General features: G+C 42.0%; 1 protein-coding gene across 1 annotated transcript in view; it reads right to left on the bottom strand.

Annotated features, from left to right (window-relative positions):
- Window positions 1-22,933, bottom strand: part of FHIT (fragile histidine triad diadenosine triphosphatase) — a gene marked incomplete at its 3' end in the record, with an annotated part of 421,401 nt that overhangs the window by 68,410 nt on the left and 330,058 nt on the right. The window contains exon 5 of the mRNA XM_080350804.1: window positions 6,831-6,899. Coding sequence (XP_080206930.1) covers window positions 6,831-6,899 — 69 coding nt within the window. The remainder of the gene's footprint in view (window positions 1-6,830; window positions 6,900-22,933) is intronic.

Here is a 22,933-nt window from a genome sequence, read left to right as displayed (position 1 = left end):
CATGGTACAAAGAGTTTTTTCCTTGTGGGATCACAAGCTAAAATTACAGCATCTTTACATAGCTGCATGTGGGTCAGAGGGCTGAGTCACCACGAGCTACTGGTAACATCAGAACCGGTCCCACGGATTGAGAAGGGACCCTCCAAATCCTTGCTATCGGTAGAACAAAGTGCTGAAACCACCTGTTGTGCAGCACATTGGATTTCAGTGCGATTCAGTTTGAGTTACCAACTAGCTGCTCCTATATCCTGAACCTTAAAAAGAATGCAAAGGAGTATTTCATTTTAAGTTTATGGGAACATTTTCAGCTTTGAGAAGAAAAATCTCTCTTTGGAAAATGACAGCTCCCTGATAGTTTCTTTACTTTCTATCTCATCAATTCCAAAAAGTCGAGTATCTAGGATACTAATGGGGTATGTTCTCCCCACCAGCCTGAATTCAGTGCACACTGTGCATCAAAGGATAAGCAGAAGTCTGGAGACAGTTTTACCTTGGGGACTAGGAATACACAAGAAGCACTTGAGCAGCTAAGCAAGTCCAAGCAGGGGCAGAGTAAACAGGCCTGAGAGTTTATTGTTAGTTTTAATCCCTTTATCACCAACTTGTCTTTGGTTGGAGGTTCTGTGTCACTAAGTCTCTTGCCAATGAACTACCATCAAGAACACAAAAGAGCAAACACTTCATGAGCTAAACATAGTAAACATTCAACAGAAGGGGCCAAGAGATCTTTTGTAATGGTCACAATAATTTGTCTCTACTACATTATATATTTAATGTAAGTAATTTTTGGAAGCTGATACTTCTTACCTATGAGGAAAACAATAGTAGAAACTCCGAGGCAGGAAAGGGTAAGAAGCAGCAAGAGCAGTGATGGAATGCAGAGACACAGCTGGGCTAGAGGTCAATGAGACAACACAGTGATATGTAAAATGTCAAATGTACATTGCTTTCCAGCCAAAGTCGAGGTGTAAGTGCATGTGTGCGATCATGAGGGATGGCTGACTTAATGGGAACCCTTTTAACCACTTCTAATTCATTCCTATAGTTGAGCTGATTCAATTTCTCTAGATCGGATGGAAGATACCAGTGAATGAAATGGCTCTTAATCAGATCTGATTACGATATCCTGCCATCTTAAAATAAGTAGAGCAACGTACACAGCAGACAGGAAGGTGTCAGAGATTTCAGGTATCAAATTAAGAAATGCCTCACAGGGTTGGAGAGGGCAGAAAATAGCACAATCAGTGGGGTTCCTATCTGGGGAGATATATGTGACAATAGGATGTCTGCCAGTATTCCTGCTGGGCCCTACTGACAAATTCATCCAGTTTGCCTTATGTAGGTTGGGCAAACGCAAGAAGCTTGCAGGGCATGCCAGCAGTCTCCAGGGGGTTTCAAATCATGAGCACATAAATATCATGGTTGCAAAAATAAATCATCCTGTTTAACTCAAACAGGAAATTTGATGGGAAAAAAAAAAAAAAATAGTAGTACTTTCAGGTCAACTCAAAAAGACTTTTTGTCCATTCAGCTACCAAATCCAAAACATAATTATTTGCACACTTCTAGCTTCTACTGCAATGCTCTCAGTTGAAAATGTTCACACACAGTTAATCCGACTTGCCCTGCTGGAGTCGCTATAATATCACAAGACGCACGAAGCAAACGGGAAAGGCTTATGCTCCTTGGCCAGCAGAACCTCCTCTGATGCTCAGTCAGAAAGAGCAACCATGGCAAGACCAGGATAAAATCCATAGCCCACTAGGAAGAATTTATTTGCTGCCGCATCAGAAGAAGATGGGGAAATAAACTTGTACCTGGGAAAAAATGTTTTGTTTTTTAATACTGATTCAGATTCCCTGCTGCATCCCTCCCTTTCCATGGGTTTACCCATGCAGGGTGCAAAGAAAGCAGAGTCTGGCCCCAAGGGAGCTCAGATGCAGCAGACTGATCTACCAGCAGACTACAATATATTCCCAGAAGGTGCAATATAATTCTGAGGCCAAGGAAAAGCCTATTAGCTCTGCATGCCGTTAATTTTCATGAATAGTTCAATCCAGTGCTCACAGAAACCATTGGACGCCTTTCCATTTTATCTAGCAGGACCAGGATTAGAGTTTATTTATCTTTTCATTAGATACCTTATCTTTAAGTAGGAAGCAGCCCATACCGTTCAGTGCAGCTGTGCGCATTTCAAGCCCTCCATCAGCTCTGTGCCCAGCAGCACACGAGATGCTGTCTGCAGGTCGCAGCGAAAGCATGTCACAGTCAAACCACTCATGGAGAATTAAACTTCAGGCTTGTTTGACTAAACTTCTAAATTCACCATGGTTCCCTTGTTTTGCCAGCCTAAAGCAGCAGCCCAGCAGGTTCTTGAGTCACATGCCAAAATGCCTCCTTTATCCTCCCTGGAATTGGAAATGATTACTAATAGGTATTCTTGCTGAAATGATTTAACATAATGTGCTGAATGAGATCACTAAGTCAAAATATCTTTCCTTAAGTGACTCTCTCACTGCTTTCCTGAATGCCAGAGGGGAAGGAGGCCAGCATGAAGCAAATTCTTTTGCTGGCTTCTGCGTTTTACAAAATCTTTAAGTTACTGAAGAATTCACATCAGGAAGTTTCACCCAGGCTCATTGCAAGAGGTGAGTGATGCAGATCTGGCAGGCAGCCGGAGGATGGAGACAGAGGGGTTTGGGTTAACTTCTCTCATTCATGCTTCACCCTTTTGCAGTATTTTCAGTGCCCTCCAGTCCAGGTTGGGAACTGATGACAGGCGAGGAAATGAGGTGGGCATGAAAAGCTGGTGAGGGGATGGGCACTCTTTGCCCTTCATGTGCATCACTGTTGCAGGTGCATCTGTTACAGCAGGATGCGGCCACCAAGTGGAACACACAACAGGGGTTTGTACCACAAAAGACATCGCTGCATGCCAGGGAGGCTCAAGGTTTTACTGAAAGGCTGCCCTTACCCATCCGAGTCTGTCAGCCTCAAAATTAACTTATTGAGGTCAGTACTCATAGCAGCAGTATTGCAGACTTTTGATTCAGTCTTCCTTTCTGAGCAAGTCCCAAACTCTCTGGCCCAGTCCAGCTATTACCTGCCAACCTAAAGGATGATGAATGTTATTTATATTGCAGTAATGGCTAACCACTCAGTGGAGACCAGGGACAGGCTGTGCTATGGACTTTTTGCACACACACTGAGTGAGGACTGCCCACAGATGGCTGAGTGCATGAAACTGCTGAGACGTTTCAGGATAATGTTCTTGAATGCCTTGGACACGATGACCTCCAACAATTCTGCAGCACTTGTGCTGACTGCAACAACATGGGGTGCTATTCTACAGTAAAGATGTTCATTAATACCGAGTTCTTATCAGTTACTGTGACATGCCCTTACAATAGCAAAAACTGGTCTGCTTCAAAGCAGGCAACTCCTCCATGGGAAAGCCTTTAAGCTCCTTGATTAATAAATGTAAAAATATTAATCTATTTTGAACTGAAGAGAGAATATAGAGGAATAAAGATGTATTCTAACTAAAAGTTTTCCTAACATTTAGCTGCTCTAGTTTTGCTGTCCAAGAAATAAAGTGAATCAATGAGTAAGAACTACTCAAGATGTAGATGAAAAAAAGTGATCTAGCAATAGTAAAACATGAAGGGTCTGATCCTACAAAAAAAAAGCCTGTGAGACCAACTTAACTCTGACATGTGTACGCTTGCAGGATTAGGCTTCAAATAATTACAGGAAAATGTAAGAACTGAAAAACTGTATCTTTAGCTTTCCACTACAGTAAACCCAAGGATGGATAGCAAATACTCGCTGGAAATACCCTCCCAAGAAATAGCCCTGCAAAGATGCCAGGGAAATACATCCAAATCATTAAATGCAGATTTTTTTTTCATTATTAATCATTCTCTCTGTATATTAGAAAAATCACACAGTGACCTCTTTTATATGCACTGATGTACAGAAACCCAAAATATTAAGTGACACATTCCACCAGGAAATGCATTAGAGCAGGTGCTGTAGAATAGGTGTCAGCCCCTCTTCTATCCCTCCTACAATTAAATTTCCAGTATTGAAGTTCTAAATATATATCCAGAAACCAGCAGATATTCGTGTCCATCAGCAACCTTATTAAAACCCAAGTGGTAAAGATATACCTTTCCTTTAAGTATACTCTTTACACTTGAAAGCTGCTTTAGATGAAGCTATGTCAGAGCTTCACAGCCAAAAGCCTGAAAATACCAGAGCCAAGTAAACAGGCTAAGCGGGGATCAACCTGATATGCTTTTTCTGTCTTTTCAATCAGATGAGCGGTCACTTCCAAACAGAATGGGAGAAATAAAACATACGGCGAGAGACTGCAAGTATTTTCTATCTGTCTCAACTCTAGAAGTCTCCTAAGAGGACTGATGTCTCAACATCTGGGCATTCCTTTCGCTGTCAAACACTCTGAGAGCAATGGGATTTGTCAGCAATCTGCTGAGCATACACAGATGACATCTGCAGAGCTTGGAGAGCTCAAAGGCATTTACAGATAGATAGGGGTTTGCAATAGATGTGTTGAACCAAAGCTGAGATCCAGAATCTGTGAAAATTGTGCCCAATAGCTCTAAAGCCTTTAGCTGCGGTAGTTAAACAGGCACCACATTATGCAAAATTTAGCCTGAGTGTACTTTACAATTACACAAATTGCTTAGGGGAGGCTCATCAGCCCCCATGTCACACACTACAAGGAAAAGGCTGTTGGGATGATTTTGGAAGGTGATCTTTGCTGCCTAAACTACAACTCCATCTATTGCTCAAACATATGGAAATGAAGCATCATTTATAAACATATTTTGGACTGTCCTAAGTGCAAACTTAATGGATTATGGATTTAAAACTCTCTGCAGCACCTACATCGCACCTAATGGTACTCTGTCCCTCCTAGATTTTCAGCTTGTGTCCCCACCATGATCTACATATCTTCCTAAATATTTTAAAAGCTCTTATTGACACAGGGATATGTCTTGTTGGTACAACACAGAGATGCATTATATCAGAAGATTTTTGCCTTACTGATATAGCCTCCAAATGATTTCCAAAATCAGCTGCATTTTCAATAACTAGTCCATTTTGTATTTTTCAAAATAAATTTATCCACTTAGCATATTGCTTAAGCCCCACCATCCTCCAAAAAGAACTTTGTATCAAACTTTTTATAACACCAAATGTGTTCTTTTTTTCCTTGTCATTCTAAGAAATGAAACCTTCGTTCAGCTACAGTCTGTACAAAAGCACATTAGCTCTGTGGTGTGCAAGAATAGCTGGGAAGATGCTGAGGCTATACATTCTTCTGCTAAAAGATAAATTATCACATCTGTGCCTAAATATTTTTGTTTTCTATGTCTGCTACAAGCAACACCTACAATTGCTATAACTGAAAATGACAACATGAAAATATTTTTCACCAATTTGCCATCCTTTTGCATTTAACAAGACTAAATGTGTAGTCTAGTTCATTAACAGAGTTTTGCCTGTTTGTATTTACATATAACAAGGGAGAAACAGATGTGCTAAAAAAAAAAAAAAGAAGAAAATGGCATTGTAAATACATTAAAAATGGAAACAGAGTTTGTGGGTTGGTGCAGCATCTAAAACTACTTAGCACATTTGAAAAGTAAAAGATGTTAACTTCCAAGTTGCCTCACTTAACTGCTTTCAATTACAGCAGCGCATACCATGGCCATCATGTATTTACATTTGATCTCCTTGCTCAGCAGTCTCATTAGAAGGTTTTTACCTTCATTAGTGGGACTCTCAGTCTCTACCTGTCACTGGTCAATAATAAACTTTTTTCACCACTTTTGCACAGCTAAGTCACTAGAAAACTTCAAAATACACTATTTTTTTTGCAAGTAAGGAGTTGTCATCATGTATATATCACAAAGAAAAAAATACAGAAGCACAATATGTCATGAATTCTCTTTCAAGCAGATTATATTACACTAGCACTGAACAAGTTTATATTAATTACTTTCAAAAAGAGGAGGAGATGACATATTTGAGATAGAGGATCCTACCAAACCACGAAGAACCATCCGTAAATCTAACAATAGTGCGAATTTTTCATTAACTCATTGTGACAGCTGTCAAGTTGGAGAGAACTTTTTGTTAATGCCAGTACCATTGTTCATCTGAACAGAAACCAGTCAGTCACACTGCAACAGCTTATGTCCCCAGTTCCGCCATACAATCTGCACACATGCGTATATTACAATGTGAATTAAAGAGCAATTACATGTATATGCATAGCTGTACTTTGATTTTTAGTTTTGGGGCTGCAATGTGATTTGTCCAGAGCCAGAGCAGAGCCCTACAAAAAGCAGGGCAGAAGGCAATTTGTGATTATTGAGCTGTAACGAGCCACCTGTGTTTTCCCTGGCTGGAAGGGGGAGGTTTGGCACCCCAGGCTGACAGCTGGGGTAGAACACACTCCTTGCTTGCCAGGCTAGCCGTGTGGTCACCCTTTTCCCCTGCACCCACAAAATAAGAGAACACAACTATTGGTAGAGATGTCACCTCGCTCTGTGTGCAGTGACAGACTGAAGTACCAAAGACGTCAACTCCATCCTCTCTTGGGACCCCGTGTGACCACAGCTTGACCCAGAGCTCACAGGGAAACCCCCATTCCATCCTGGCTCCATCACAGGCTCTTTGCAACCAATATAATGCAGAGATCCCATTAACTACCTCCAGTCAAAACAGGGCCTATATCAAGGTGATTTTATAACAGCAAAACCAACTCTGAACAAGAAATGGAGTGCAGCCCTTACCTCCTCGTAGACGTCATCATTCCTGCTGAAGTCTCCAGCCCTCCTTGGAAGGATGTGGACATGGACATGCTGAAAACATGAAACAAAATAATGGTGATTATCAAGCCCATGACTTTTTTCTGGATTATCAGCGTTATTCTCCACACATACAAGTAACCATGCACGAGCTCCCACAGCATTATTTTCAGAGGAAAACACATTAACCTGTTCCCTAACTGTATCTCAACTCTTTGGAGAATACAAAAGATGAAAAACACAAGAGAGCAGCTCTGCTGTATTGTATGAGCTTCAGAGTGAAATGCCTGGAAGTTCAGGGGCTCTGTGGAATTATTCATAGTTGCCAGTCAGCGATGTATTTAGCCACAGCTTTGAAATGACAATGTACTTTGGAGCTGCATGTTGTGACCTCCAAACCGAGAAGAACAGAAGGCGTCAGTGATGGGACACGGCCACAGCAGGTGTGGGCAGCCCTGGGCTCAGTCCTGTGCTGAGGAACTGATGGGACACGAAGAGACCACACAGGCAGAAAGGCTGTGAGATGAGGACACGCATCAGGCTGTTCAGCACAGCTAACACAATGCCTTTTGCAAGATTAAAAAGACTACCATTTTGCTTTTCCTCCCAGGTTTTTGCCCTAATACAACAGACTGAAGCCCCCAGCGGTATGTGCTGTGTGCACTGGGGACAGATGCCTGCAGGGACATGAGCTCCAGCACACCTAGTGTCCCCAGCCCTGTGAGACACAAGAATTACGAGCCTGGTTTTGCAGAGCCTCAACCATGAGCATCGCTCATGGCAGGACCATCACCTGGGTAGCAGAGATAAGGACCAGGAGCTGGACAGGCGGCTTTGGGCTTTGTGAGGGAGGTAAGGGACAACGTAGTTTTGTCATTTGTCAGATATGGGGAAAAGGAGTAAAAATACGGACAAATAAACAAATACATGACTTGCCACCTTGCCAACTTGATGTTGTATCACTACTGGTACTATTTGGTTTTGGTTTTTTCTTTTTAAGAGATTATGACAGTCTTATCTTACCATATAGGAAAGGTAATTCAAGATTCTCACGACTCAAACTCTACTAGGAAATCAAACGCTCAGCTATCTGCTTTTCTGCAGTAAGTTCAGCTACAACATTGCAAAGCATTCTTTTATCTTTTCAACTTTCTCTTTTGGGGAAAAAACAAAAACACAACAAAAAAACCTCACAACCAACCAACAAAAACCCAAAAAACCCCACCAAAACAAAACAAATCCAACACACGACTGAGAATAATTCTTCAGGAAAAAAAATGTACCACCTCAGTGAAGAGAAGCAGCAAATATTTTGAGTAACGGATCACAGTTATGCACCTCCAGATCTTTTTAGATGGTGCCTAAATCCTTTTTTTCTTAATGCATCAGAAACAGCAGCCAATGTTTTACACAGAACTTAGAGAGCTTGTTCCTGACTCAAACTGACGAGGTGGAAATCAGCTGAAATTCATGCACCTCATTGAAACATTCTCAAAACTTGGCACAAATCTACAGTGAAATCCAAAATCAAAAAAGACTTTCTTAGGCTATGGTAAGAAAATTCAAACGCACTTATATTAACTTTAATCTATAAAAACATTTGCTCAGTGAATAAAATGGAATCACAAGGTTATTTCAGTTAATGAAATGTTCTAAATACCACTCTTTTTTTTTTCCTTAGCTTACCCTAGAGAAACTGAATATGCGATTGCTTATTCTTATAATTATCCACAGCATCCAGTGTATTCAGCGTAGATATGAGGACGATTCTTGAGGGTTAAAAGCTGTGGTTTTGAGTAATACATTAGTGATAGTGTTCTGATAGTGTATTATACTAATATATCATGAGAGCGATAGTGCTCTTCTGATATATTAGTGCCATGTATCATCTGAACATCACTGCTCTCATGATGTATTGCTCAAAATCACAAGGCAACTTTAAAGATGGTCTTCAGTAGCCCTAGGCCAGAGATTTTGCTTTTGGACAGACTTTCAAGAAAAATAAAACAGAAGATTAAAGTTTGCAGTAGCACTGTAAAATTTCACTAGTGCACCACACCTGTTGTTTGATTGTAAATTTATTCATAAAAATAGAGAAGAATCTGCCAATCAGTTTCTTTCTCTTCTGCTACAAGGATTGTCAGTTTTGCTATAAATATCAATTTTCAGGAATTTCTCTTGATGACATATATACAGTCTAATATCAGCTACCAATATGTATCAGCTATCCTCCCAAAAGTTCAGCTGCCTTTAAGAGTAATTTTTATCTCTGCAGCAGTATGTGCCGAGATGGGCATGGGAGACGATCTGGATACCCAGCCAGACAATTTGGAACATCAGACAGCACACAGGGATGGAGCCCAAAGCTCCATGCAGAGACGCTGCACTGCAGATGCACACACCAGCACAGCAGGTAATGAATGAGCCTCACATGGGACCTTCTACCTAACATGGGCTCTTGCGATCAGCATGAAAATAAAAAAAGGGAAAAAAAAATTGTTTATGACAGCATATGGGCCACTTGGCGTCAGTGGGGACATTCTCGGGGGTTACTCACCTTTACTACATGCATTATGTTCTAGCACAATGCCAGGCTGCATAGCAAAATCTGTCAACCGTATCGGAAAACAAATGAGTATTTCCAAGGTTTGAGGTTACAATCAATTTTAAAGAGAATAATTTTTTTGCTAGACATCCCAATTTTTATTTTTAAATTCCGTGCATGGAAAGTAAATAAATATCTGTATTTTCCGTATGGTTTGTGTAATAGAAACGAACAGGATCGGCAGCAGTGACTCAAGTTGTTTCCTTCTCTTCAGCTTAATCAAGAAAACATAGGGAGATGGAAGCAGCACAGAGCAGTGGCTGCCACACCAAACAGGGGATTTCGCACCTTCTCTAATCAGCCTTTCAGCTTCTGGCCTTCCCGACTTGGGGATGCTGGTATTTGGATTCATTAGGAGTTTTTTAACTGATCATTTTTGCTCCTTAGTATTATTTGTTATTCCTAAAGCCTCAATCCACCAAGGCACTCAAGAACCAGCTCAATTTCCAACCTGTGAATTGGTTCACTGGGAGTATTTACATCCCAGATATTACATGTACGTCTCTCTGTTTTGCATCTGCTGCTATAGGGAGGTCTCCCCAACTGGAAGCAGCAGAAATAACTTCGAGGTGCCCACAAATTCAAGTTTCTTGCTTCCTTTTTGTTTTCCAGGCAAAACAAAAAACTGCAGTTCACAAAAAGACAGTTGCAGTTGACTGAAATGTGTCAGTAGATACAGACAAAACATTTGTCTGCACTTCCTTTTTTAACCAAACAAACAGATTTAGGCAAATCTTCTTTCAAAACACTGCTTAGAGGAAAAAAAAAATCCAAACAACATGTTCACAAAATGTCAAAATAAAGAGTTTCAACTTTCTCCTCGGTTATTGTGGGTATCCTCGTGTCTGGTGGGTGGCAGACAGTCCCATCGCATTCCAGCAGGTTCTACTCCATCACTGTTGATTGTATTTCATTTTTTCCCCTCATTTTGCATTGTTTTGATTAATAAGCAAGAAAAGCAACATAAAACAGCCAAGACATTTACATTAATGGACCAATCAATATCACCTGCATCAGAGTAGAAAAAAATGCAGACAGACATTTGCATTGCTTAGAGTGTAACTACCATTCCCTCCTCTTGCCAGACACTGATGGACAAAGCTCCATGTGATCACAGGAGATGGACACGCTGGATATGACAACACAGGGACACAGCAACATGTCCCCATGTGGGTCAAAGATGACTGAGGCCCATCTGTTGCTTTTGACACAGGGCACAAAGTTTCCTGCCGGGGATGTCCAGGGCAGCAGCAGCTGGAATGAGGCTGTTGGAGCTGAATTTTATATCACCTTCAGATTTAAAATTCTTGGACTGACAGTTTTGTAGGGCTGGGACTGTAGCTCCCTGTGTCTTCACCATGCCTACCACGTTATAAATGAAATCTCAGTTCGAGAAACTCCTAATGATGAGAATTATCAAGTGATGCAAAATCACTCTTAACAGAAGTTTTTCTGAGACCTTTATGCCCGGAACGGCAAGAGAATTAGAAAACATACTGCAAGGAACAAATCTATAGTGGCATGAGGAAATAATGAAGCCGAGCCAGTATGTGCCATCTCTGACCTTCTCCACCAAGCCCCGCGGCGTTCCCACCACAACTTTGGGAGTGTGGGGCTGCTGATGGTCGCTCTGGAGCACACCCATCCCATCCCTGCTGAAATCTGGCAGCAACAGAGGCATTTATACATCTAAATCCAATTTCCAGTGAACCCGGGCTGCAAAATGCTCACAAAAGTCTCAGCCAAAAAAGCTGGAGCCTGTTTTGTTGGAAAAACACCCATTCAGGTCAGGTGAGTTTTGCTTCAGCACTCAAGGCTAGGCAGAAAGCAATGTTCCTAGTTACGGCTGGTTTTATATACTGAATTATGGTCGAATAACCAATGTGTCACCACTGCACTGGATGTAAAGTGAAAATACCAGGCAAAAATAGACATTGAAAGAGTTTTCCTAGGTAGACCAGAATAGTGAGGAGCAGATGACCCTGCCACACACCACTGGGAGGACATGGACGTTGCCTGCAATAATTCATGAACATTATGTTGTGTTCACTCAGCTGCTGTGCTGGTTAGCACAGCAACAAAGCTCAGCTTCCAACAGAAAGGGAGATAATGGCCTATATAAGAGCTCCTCAGCACGCACCCAGGGTCTATTAGCAATAAATGTTGCTATAGGATGAATACATAAAAACTGGTGGTGGGTCATGCAACCTTGAGGACCAGGCAAGTGTCAAAAGTTGGCAGAGCAAGGGCTGTTCCTCCCACACCTGCAAGAGCAGAACGTGGCTGAGCTGTGCAAAACAGATGCCTTTCAGCAGCTTAATCCTTTCCCTTGTTACTTCTCATTCTTTCTACAGACACAAAGCTTTGCAGCCACAGGCTTCCATGTCCTCGTGGTGCAGCAAGAGCAGGAAAGGCCATGACGTGGGGCATGGAGGGACATCAGGGCCAGGAAGAGTAAATCCCAGTGTCCCTGTCACTGTTGTGTTCAGGTAGGTGGAAGGGCAGGAAGGGCATTAGCACTTGTCGGCAGCAAGGCCAGGAGATGCCCATCGGCCAGTTCACTGGGAAAAAGGATGGTGGTTTGCAGATAACGCCTTGTTTGCTGCAAAGTCTCTGTCCATTACAGAGCGAGGTGCTTCTTATAGGAGGCTGTGATAATGCTTCTTCTAAACTACCAGATTAACTGTAGAAATTCCAAACTAATAACCATTCTCCAAGTAAGACTGTTAGCAGGTGATAAAGAAAATCCACCATAATACTGAGATAGCCACATGAAAAATAGGGCAATTTTGTCCTCTCCACAAACTGAGCTTCCATGGAGCCCTTGTTTGCTATTCTTGATTAACTGCTCAATTATCCCTGTTACAAAATTATTCCGTGGAAAGCCCTGCCTGTATATCCATAGCTCATTAACAGAAAGCACTCCCTCTGCTGCCCCGAAAATACATCGCATTACCCAGACACCTCTACATTCAATATAATCGTTCTTTCAAGGCACTGAAACCCAATTTCCAGGGCCCTTGCCTAGCAGGCCCTGGCAAAGACATGTTCATGAGAAAGCAATTTCTGCTCAGTAAGAGTTCAGGAGTGCTTGACATTTTTCCTAGTGCTGACTTAGGCTGGAATGGAGAAATAAATTTAAAAAAAAAAAGTCCTATCCAACATCAGGAAATAAAAGAGTTTCGGTCAATTAAAATACTCAATTTTCACAGACTTTAAAATTATTGCCAACATTTTTTTCCCCACACTTTCAGGAGTTATACATTACACAAAGACAGACCACTTTACAAGACCTAATTTTTATAAAATATTAAAACATGGCAGGAAACGACCTGAAAAAACTCCTTTCCTACAAAAATGCCCCATTTCTAAGAATCAGCACTTGCCTTTCCAGCTTCACTAAAACCTCACACACGAGGCTGTACAGATGCAGGCACTCAGCACCCAGACAGCAGCTCTGGCGTTCTGGGGTAAGGGTGCTCCAGACCCAGGAAGGCTGCACTAAGGTGCTCTTGTAACACCTTTGCTTTGGCTCTGCTTTATTAAAACACAAACCTGAAGCTTTCTGTTCTACCATTCTGAGAAAGGATGTGATACAGATGGAAAGGAGTGGCACAGACTGCCCGACTCGAGAGACATCAGAGACACAGGTGGGAATGGACTGGAAGAGCCACCAGAGAACAGGAAGGGTGGGAGCTACCACTAGAATGGAGATGGTGGTTTAATTTTTAGTTTGTGAATCGAAAACATCGTGGAGAAAGGGGGTGCAAAGACAGAACAAACAGGGGAACATGTTCTGGGAGAGAAGGCCACATAGGCTATCCAGAGGCTACCAAGTTAGAGCATGAGGACCCTATTACACCCCATTTGTGTATGTCTGCAGGGCACTGCACTGTACACATACCTTTAGGAGGAAAAAAAAAAAAAGCTTTGCAATGATCCCTATCAAAGTTTATGCCATGGAGTCGCCTCTGGAAAAGTGAGTATCAAGCTTCTTGCTCAGCACAGAGAACAGATGCTTCAGAAAGCAACAAAACTGAGAGAATTTGCAAATATATCAGAAACCAAACCAAGTAGGGGACATGCAGCAGAGTACATCTTCAAACACGTACATTGAGAAATGCGCAGATTCAGCATCCTCAATAAATAATGTATCTGGCAACTGATATAAAGTTTTAAAGAAATGAGATGTGGATAAGCTAGAAAAGAGATGTCGACCTAACGAAGACATGCACAGAAAGATTTTTAAACCCACTTGAGAGCTGCAGTTCTAACTTCCACAGCTGAAGGCAACTTCAGCATTTACAAGAGAACTGCCAACCTCTCCTCCTCAGCCTGAAACCCCAGAAAATTGGGGTAATTAGCCTGTTTATTGGAAGTGGTGATCCAAATGTAAGTTGGATATCTCCCACGGGATCCTCTGAAAGGCAGCAAATGAATAAACTAAACAGAAATAAGGGTGGGATGGTGCTTCCGAATTGGTATTTCCTGGCCTCTGACCTGGTCTACAATTCTAGGAATGAAGGTCAACATATGGTGGTAGGAAGGTCAGGCCAAGGACCACTGCCAGCTCCTCTGATCTGCCATGATCCAGTGCTGCATCCCTCCAGCACCCACAGTGGATGAGACAGGAGAACTGCAGGAGCATCAACCACTATGTGAATTAGTAGGAAGAACAACACCTTGGTCCAACCAAGGACCTTGATGAGGAAACTGCTGCACCATGTTTCCTGGATTATATGTCAGCAACTCTACAACTGCAACACTGTGAGACCTGCACAGAATCTTCTAGCCCTTGAATACCAAAGAACTGCAAAAAGAACCCTAAATCCTTGCAGCCCCTGTATAAAGTATCACTTACATTTTACAGATGTTAAGGCTGATGCACAAACCAACAAAGGTGCCTCTGAAGCTGCTCAGGAAGGTGCTGCCGATTTAGGGACAACTGAAGAGCACCTGCCTTGAGGTCCTGTGCCTTTGCCTTCCCTCCGGGTCACTTTGCCCAGGTATTTTTGTGCAAATTTGGCATTGCTGAGTTGCAAATGAAAGTGCAATTGCATTTCCCCTCACCTCTGATCTTTAGTTAAGTCTTGATAAATGCATATTGTTTTAACACTTATGATACGTATAATTAGGGTTCTTTAATTTATGTTTCAATAAAATGTTCTATAATAAACATTTACTGCTTTGTGAATAAACATTTAAATGAAGCTCCTAATGGGGGTTAGACATTTTGAAGCAGTTCGTGGCTTTGCTGAAGTCTCTCCCTATACTTAATGAGAGTCATTTCCATAATCTGTGTATTATTGCTTAAGCCTCCCTTTAGGAATATTTTACAAAGTAAAATTCTGTGAAATATTATCAGCCAAAAGAGAAAATGCTAAGAGGATTATCAAATTGTCCTGTTAAAGGGACAGCACAGGCTTGCATTTCCCCCCTGAGATGCTAACATTGTAATTATGTAGTGTGTGCTTACTAATTATAACACCAGTGTGTTATTACTGAGTTTTTCCCTCAGAGACCCCATCTAAATGAAAAGGATGGGAGACCCCTAAAAGGTCTGTTATGAAGGGAAATATACTGCTAATTTACTTTCTGGTATTAATAAGAGTAAGGATCAAACTCCCCCAGGCAAGAATGTCAAGAAAGGTCCGGCTGCCTCGGAGAGCACAGAGCGCTGTTACGTATGAAATTGTGTACAGCTTCTCCCACAACATCGGCTCTGCAGCTCCATGATTAACACCCAGGGTCTCATCCCCATTTCGCTGAAACTTCCACCCATTTTCTCACTGACTCCAATAACAGCAGGACTCGGCACCACGGAGGTTGAGGGCAAGATTATTCTTGTAATACAGAGGGTTTTCAATTCTCTGGAGTATCTGCAATGATACAAACACCTGTAAGATATTTCTTCCATGTGTCTGAGTACATTTGAGGAAAATATAAAAATGAAATATATCTTCTCCCCACTAGCAGGGAATGAGAGCATTCCAGCAGCAATGGCCCACTCCCTCTTTAATGCAGGGGGTAGGGAATTAGAGGAAAACGAGAGACCATAAATCAGGAATGGATGTGGCAGGGGGTAACTGGTATGTAACTGGCCTTACATACCAGTTACTCTTATTCTGAGAGGGAAATCATTCCAATTTTTGTGGTTATTGCCTTTTTACACAACCGTTGCAACAACTTCTAGGATGATGATAAGGACAGAATTAAAATACTGTCCCTGTCTCCTCTTTCATTAAAGATGGAAGAGAAGTGCTACTGCAAGGAGAAAGAAGAGTTCTACGACAACGGCAACGTGAACGAGCCTCATATCTTCCTGTAGAGGACGAAATGCATTCAAGCCACGGTGCTTTCCATTGCAGTATCTATCAGTGCTAAGGGATATTTCCAAGGCTGTGTGTCAGTACTGAGGCATTTTATACCCTTAAGGATACATTTCCCAAGAACTAGCAAATATCTTCATGCATACCTATAGCACTCACTAGACTATTTAGTTATTTATAATATTAAAATTATATATAGCAGCTTATGGGTTCCAAAACGTGGGCTGTTTTTCTGTTTTATTGCCAAATGTGCACATTCATCTCTGAGGTTTAGCTGCTTCAGTTAAACCTTTTAAATGTAAATTATTTTCTGTTATAAAAAGCTGATTGTGGGAGTTTTAGTATTTCAAAGATGGTAATTTATGTGACTGGAACAAAATAAAACATTCAACAGAAACAGAATTTTACTTGATCAGAAACACTTTTATGTTTCAGTATAGTTTTCTTTTCGTATTTTCCTCCTGCAGCAGTGGCCTCTGTCTTTCAATTAGCTTGAAACAGAAGATCTTAGATAAAACCATAATTAAACACTATTTGCATATGTGTCATTCCACAACTTCTTCACCTCACATTCAAAGTATTTTTAAGCTGTCATGACCCAAAGCCTGAAATCCCTTATGCAGCTGCTCATCCCTCAACAGTCCACCAAAGTCTCTGGGATGATGGGGAAACAGGATCAGTCCCCATAAAACCAACTCACAGGAGTAAGTGTCCTCCCTTGTCATTTAAAATCATTTTGACGCCATATCCAGTGAGGGAGCTGAGAATCAACAAAGATGATTTTTTTTTCACATGGACTATACGACTGTTGGTCAATCCTATTTTTCTTTGACTTACTTCCCACACACAGTGTTGAATTTCAGATACAAAATGGTTTTGTGGAAGTAAACAGCCTCCTTGAAAACAAAATTTCATAGGTCACGTAGGACATCACCCAAAGGTGACTGAAATCCCTGCAAGGATGACTCAGTCTCAGCAGCTATGTGATCAGGCCTTGCAGAACGACACAGCGTCAGCACCAACACAAGTTGCCTTTGAAGGTTTTGACAACCACCTATACACGCTAATAACTTCTCCCAGGTTACCAGGACAAATGTACTTTAATTGTTGATTTCCCAAGTAACCAGAATTTCTCTTGCCATTTTTCATAAGATGCAACCCTGCGTTACTTCCCTTTCTGCTCAAGCCAGTGGCCACATTCTTACTAACTTGAGGCTAAGTCCTTCATGACTTGTAGAAACCTAGCAAGTAAATGTGCTAATAATGGCAAAGGATAAACAGTAATAGGTCCCCAAACTTCAAAATTAAAAAGTAATAATAATAATGCATTCCACAGTCTTTATTCACTGTGTAATATTTTGAAATCAGGTTAGAAAATGTACCAACGTCCTTGTCTCAAACCTTTTATTAACCTCTTAAAGTACTTCTTTTGTAAGCCCTTGCACAGTATGCAACATCTGCACATCTCCCACCTAAGCGTGGTGAATGGCTACAAGGCCAGCACTGATAAACACACAGAAATGCATCTTCCATTGACTGCTAAAACAGGAACTCTATCATTTTAAGTTACCAATTTAATTACAGAAATGTATTATTGAATCAATCTTTCTTCATATTCATGAGCTGGCTAGAGAAAAGAGTGAACTGTTCTGCTTAGTACACTTTCACCTTGGTAAGCATGAATTACCCTAATTGGGAAAGTTGTTCTTTCAAAATTGTTTAAATCCACAAAATCCTTTCAACCAGAGAACTTTTGTGGATTTGTAATAAACACTGGTGTTTGCCAGGAACCCAGCTGAAACCACAGGACTTGCTGTCCTGGAGATCTTTCAACAGACACGTTGTCCAAATGGACTTTGACTGTGACTACCGGGGCCATATGGGCAGAAGAGTAGCAGAGGTGAACAGTTTGTGATTACGTCCCTAAGTCGTTTAACCTTCAGAATTACAATTCCACACACTCTGCCACCCAACAGGAGGCTGTGCAAGCAGGTGAAAAGATAGATGTCTATTCTTAATGACTGTTTAGGACACTGCTGAGCCTTGGTCTGTGCCCATGTTAGTTCAGTTCATTAATGTAATTAACCGACAATCAATCTTTTTAAATTAGTTACACAAAATCAGCTACTGTCAGATCAACTGACATGAAAGTTAGGTCACGCTCCATTTCTGCATGATTTAACACCCACACTGGAACAGAATACAGGGCATAGAAGCATCAGAAACTGGAGCCAAATTCATTTGAAGCCCTACAACTTAATTAAAGAGTGCAAAATCTGTGCAGCTGGCTTGGTCTTATTTGCATGGCCTTCCATGTTTGCAGCTAAACACCTTGGCAATATGAAAAGTGCCCAGAAAGCAAAAGAACGAATGAACGAACTGCTTCTAGGAAATATTTAGTAGTGAAGGAATTTAAATAATTTTAAACAGTGTAAGTTTATGCAAGGCTTGAAACTGGACCTTAGCAGCAGCTTTCACGATTCACCAGCAGCTCAGTTCACAGAAACAATTTAGATGACACATGAAAGCAGAAGCAGCTGAAGCTTCTATTAGTGTCTGTTCCCTCTCTTTGAGCTAGGAAAGCACTAGCAAAGCAACCTTGGTTTTCACTGCACACAAAGGTTACGTGTGAAGGGTTACAGTACAGTCCCATTGTCAGCCTTGACATACTGATCCGCTGTCCTGGGATCAGAGCTAAGAGCAGCTTATAACTCAGGCTCACAACCTGCCTCCCTCTTTCCCCTTCCTCTGGGGGCTGGGGAAAGGATTTGGTTGGCCTAAACCTGGTGCAATGTGTTCTCCAGAAGTGCTGGCTGAGGGGTTGCTAAGGTGACCAAATCCTGCCCCTGCAGTGCTGGGGGGATGAGGAGCAACCAGCAGCTCTGCAGAGTCTGGTTTGGACGGAGCAGACCTCACATTGTACAGACGTGCCCCATTTGCACTAGTCTGAGAGCTGTTCTCAGGGGCAGCAGCTCAGTGGCATCTGGGTTGCTGCTTGTGCTGCTCTGCAAGCCTAAGCCAGGCTGCGAGGGGAAGAGTGTGTCCCTGTGTCACCGCAGGTGACATCGCGGCTCTGCCCGGCAGGCACGGAACATCTGCGAGCTCGGGGTGGGTGCACTGCCAGCCTGGTTTGAGACTAATAGGCAATTTCCTTCTCAACCCTCTAAGCTGAACCTGAACTAAACTGCTTTCAATTTCCCCAAAAGGCCAAGTTTGCAACTTCGCCTTATGCTTGTCCATTAAGACAGCATCTGGCTTCTTTTAATCCCTTGCACTAACAAAGTTGATCCAATTGCTTCCAGCGGGCCTAACGCAGACATTGCTGCTGAATGACTGCCAGGAAAGCAGGTTCCTCCTAAATCCACCACGAAATGGACGGGCAAGAGCCCCGGTGCAGTGCTGCAGGGGAGTACGGCAGTGCCCAGGCTGCAAACGGCAGAGCACATTCCACAATGTGCTGAGCACCTTCCCTGCTGTGTGCCAGAACAACCTTTGAGGGCTGCAGGATCAGGCCCACGGCTCCCCCTTGAGTGAAGAGTAAGTGCAACACCTGGTTTTCACATCTGGGAAACCAGGCAATTAGGCTGGTGCCTAAAGCAGGAGTGGGAATTGGGGCAGGTGAGGAAGGAGAGGGAGGATGCACACTCAAGTTTTGTTTGAAAGCTGAACGTAAATCAGCCCGGCTAGAGGAGAAAAAATCCACTTCCAGGGGCCTGAGGAAGAATAGGCAACCTGTCACTTAACACTCTCCACCTTCTGTAGCGTTGCTGCCAGAAAGCCAGCAGAGCAGGTGCCTTCAGAAACAAAACCGAGGCAGACATAAGTCAATTTAAAACTAATAACAGCAAGAAACTTTAATGAAACTCTCTGACTACCTTGAACAGCTTCTCTCATATAGGATTTTCTGAGCTTTCATAACTCTGCACTCAAAAAGCATCCTAAAAGGTTGCAGACAGCATATTATCACTTTGTGCCTCTGTGTGAACACACAATGCATCTTTTCTGCAGCTTATGCGTAACAGCAAAATGCATGGAGCCCACCCTAGCAAATTTCTTATTCATTACACAGTGATCTGCCTGTTTTGTGGTATCTGCAATTCTACGTCATTGCTCTATGACATATTAATACATGCTGCTAATTGCAAATGAGCTGCTTCTGCAACTGAAGGACTGGGTTATGGGGCCAGGGGAGCAGGGATCTTGCCCCAGGGGCAGCTCCCAGTTTGGTTTGGATCTGCCTCCCTCCCCAAGCTGAGCAGGGAGCCTGAGCTGGTTTAGTATCCAACATCGCTGCCAGAGTCAGAAGCAGGCTGCAATGCACAAGGAATACAAAATAGAGACCTAGAGGGCAGGCAAAACTTTCATAAATTCAGATCATCTATCAACATTGAAAGAATTACTAATCAGAGAAAGAAAGCTACAGAAGTGTTAACATTAATTCTACTCTGCTACAAGCCACGTGGCTAACACCATGACACCTTGCCATTTACTGAGGGAGAGCTATTTATTTATGTAACCTATAGCTCACATTTAAATAATTAGTCTGCCTGATAAATTTTTGAACTTGCAATCTGTGTGCTGCATTTTTACATAACTACAGCATATTTAATACAAGTACAATTGTTTAACACCTCCAGCATCATATTAAAGAGTTTCATATAATTAGCAGAGTTAGTCACTCCAACTTTCAGGCCAGTTACACATTAGAAGTAAAAAAAAGTGCTAGTTCTACAGAGTGAAGCAGGTGTAACCTGTGCTCCTAACAAGGGCTGTTCAGAGAGCTGTATGGCCTGCCTGGGAATAAGCAAATCAGGTCAGATAAAGTAGGACTTGATCCAAAGGTCCCTCCAAACTTTCTGTCCCCTCCAAGAATCTGAACACTCCCCAGATCAGTCTCTGCATTCCTTTCAGCCCACCAGCAGCAAAGGTCTGAATTTAAGAGGCCTTGAACACTTGTTACTCTCTTCAGTGTCAGAATCTCAGTGGTGCCTTATACCTCCCTGCCAAAAACCCACCTGCAAGACTGTGGCTCAGAGCTAAGCAGTTTTTACATCACATCATCTTTGCTTTAGGACAGGTTTCTAGAAGGTAACACTCCTGGGATGCTATTCTGGATACAGAAGTTCTGAGTCTTCTATATACAGCAGCAGGAGTTGGGGAGGGATACACCTAACGAGCTCTATTCTGTCCTCAGCAGAATGATCCTGACTTCCAGGAGGTGCATCAGGGATGAGTTTGATCTTTGCTGCTCTTATTTTGACACAGTCAAGTGAGCAGAACCCCACTTGCATGGAACTCATCATGGCAGTCTCTTGGCACCTCAGCAGAATAAGAAAACAATAAATACAAAGCCTCACAGTTTAGATTGTAAATAGAAAAAAATACATCTGAATTTCAGCTTAAATGTTTAATCAGTGTAGGAACCTGAGGTGAAAGCTATGCCCATAGAGCTATGCCTATTCCATTAGAAATTGCTAAACAACACGAACTGAACTAGCCTGTATTTTAGAACTTAGGGTGTGCAAAGTGACAAAGAGCAAAGCGATATTCTGAAAATTAAATCACAAATTCAGACGTTAGAAACACTCGCTTAAGAGCCTTCTTTTAGGCACCTCATCTAAAAATAAGGCCAAAATAAGTTTATTTACTCTTTTGGTAACTGTTGCTCTTAGGCCAGATCTTCAAACACCCAAATTTAAAGCCAGATTTCTAAAGTCATTCTGCAATGAGCAGCAACTGTGACATTGACACTTCTTGTGAGATTTTCAAAGCACTTCAACATTCAGTACACTTCAGCGAAATTAGCCACCTACATTATTGCCAATCAGTTCTGAAAACCCTGTTTTATCTATGTTAAGCTCTCATGAAATCTTCTACCTATATGTCTTTTCCAAATGGTGTTTAGGCACTTCAGAAGCTATTCTGGGTTTGATTATTTTGGAGACGTGCCAAGGTTATTTGCACAGGGAATTATTTTCTAGTTCAATCTATACAAAATTGTAAAGAAACTGGTATCAGTCCCACCACGCCTGTTTATCACAAAATCTTGTATCATCACATGATGTTCATCCTAGACAAGTAAAATGAAGCCAAACTTAAGCTTAAAAATAGCGCTATGCAGACTTTGGTAACTTAGCTTCTAGGAACATTTACCTCTATATTGTATCAAACTCAGTCAAGCAAATAAACACCCTCTTGCTACTGCTGGAGAGAAGCAGCAAAGACCAATATATATTTAAAAGAACCTTGATATCTCTAGGAAAATAAGTTCTTATCAGGTGATAGAAATATATTCTCCAGGGAGAACTGCCATGAGCAATGATGACTTTGAGCAGGTAGCGTGGGGGAAGCACCGCATGATACTACAAGGGACATGAAAGACTCTTATACTGGCACATGGAGAGCATAAGCAGAAGAAAGGGATGAACTATTCCATATTCTTAGGCATGAGAAAGGAAGCAGTCCGTATTCAGAAGTCCAAGCAAAGAAGATGGTTGTCCTTTGTTGAAGCAACATACAAAACATGACCTGGAGAAAAAAAAAAAAAGGACCTTCTTTCTCTACAAAGGAAAACACGGCACTGAATTCAGTCACACCAAAATCCTCAGCTGAACAGGCATTTTAAGGGGACAGTTTTTCCCAAATTTTCTCAACAACTTCAAAATAACTTAAAGAAGTTCTTCCCCCAAGCCATTTCTACGAGGAAGCAAACTCTGCAGTTCCTACTTCTCCAAGCACAGAACTGGATCCCTGCCCTCTCCACAAGAATAAGGTGGGGAGATGCAGGAGAGAAACCTCTGCTTTCAATTCTTAGAGAGGTTGTTCACCCAGAGAAACAGGTACTCTCCTGCTGAGGTAGGAGGACACTGGGAGGGGGCTGATGTTGGTACCACAGCAGGATAACAACCCAGACTGAGACCATCCAACCCGTGGCGATGCAGCCCTGTGAGCTCCATCCAGCTGCTGCATCTCAATGTCAGGAATTGTTTCTCACACTAAATCAAAGCCAGAATAAATATAACAGAGTAGGCTGGGAAACTATCCTTTGTAATCTGCAGCTCACAAAAACCCAGCCACCCAAATGGGAATTCCAAAACAGCTTCTGAAGCTGTTTGACAAAACCTGTGCATTTCTGCAATGCTAATCAGGGCAGA

The sequence above is a fragment of the Nesoenas mayeri genome (genome assembly GCF_963082525.1).
Source record: "Nesoenas mayeri genome assembly, chromosome: 10".
Classification (NCBI taxonomy): Eukaryota; Metazoa; Chordata; class Aves; order Columbiformes; family Columbidae; genus Nesoenas; species Nesoenas mayeri.
Note: the sequence above shows the minus strand (reverse complement) of the source record. Positions and strands in the feature narration are given on the sequence as shown.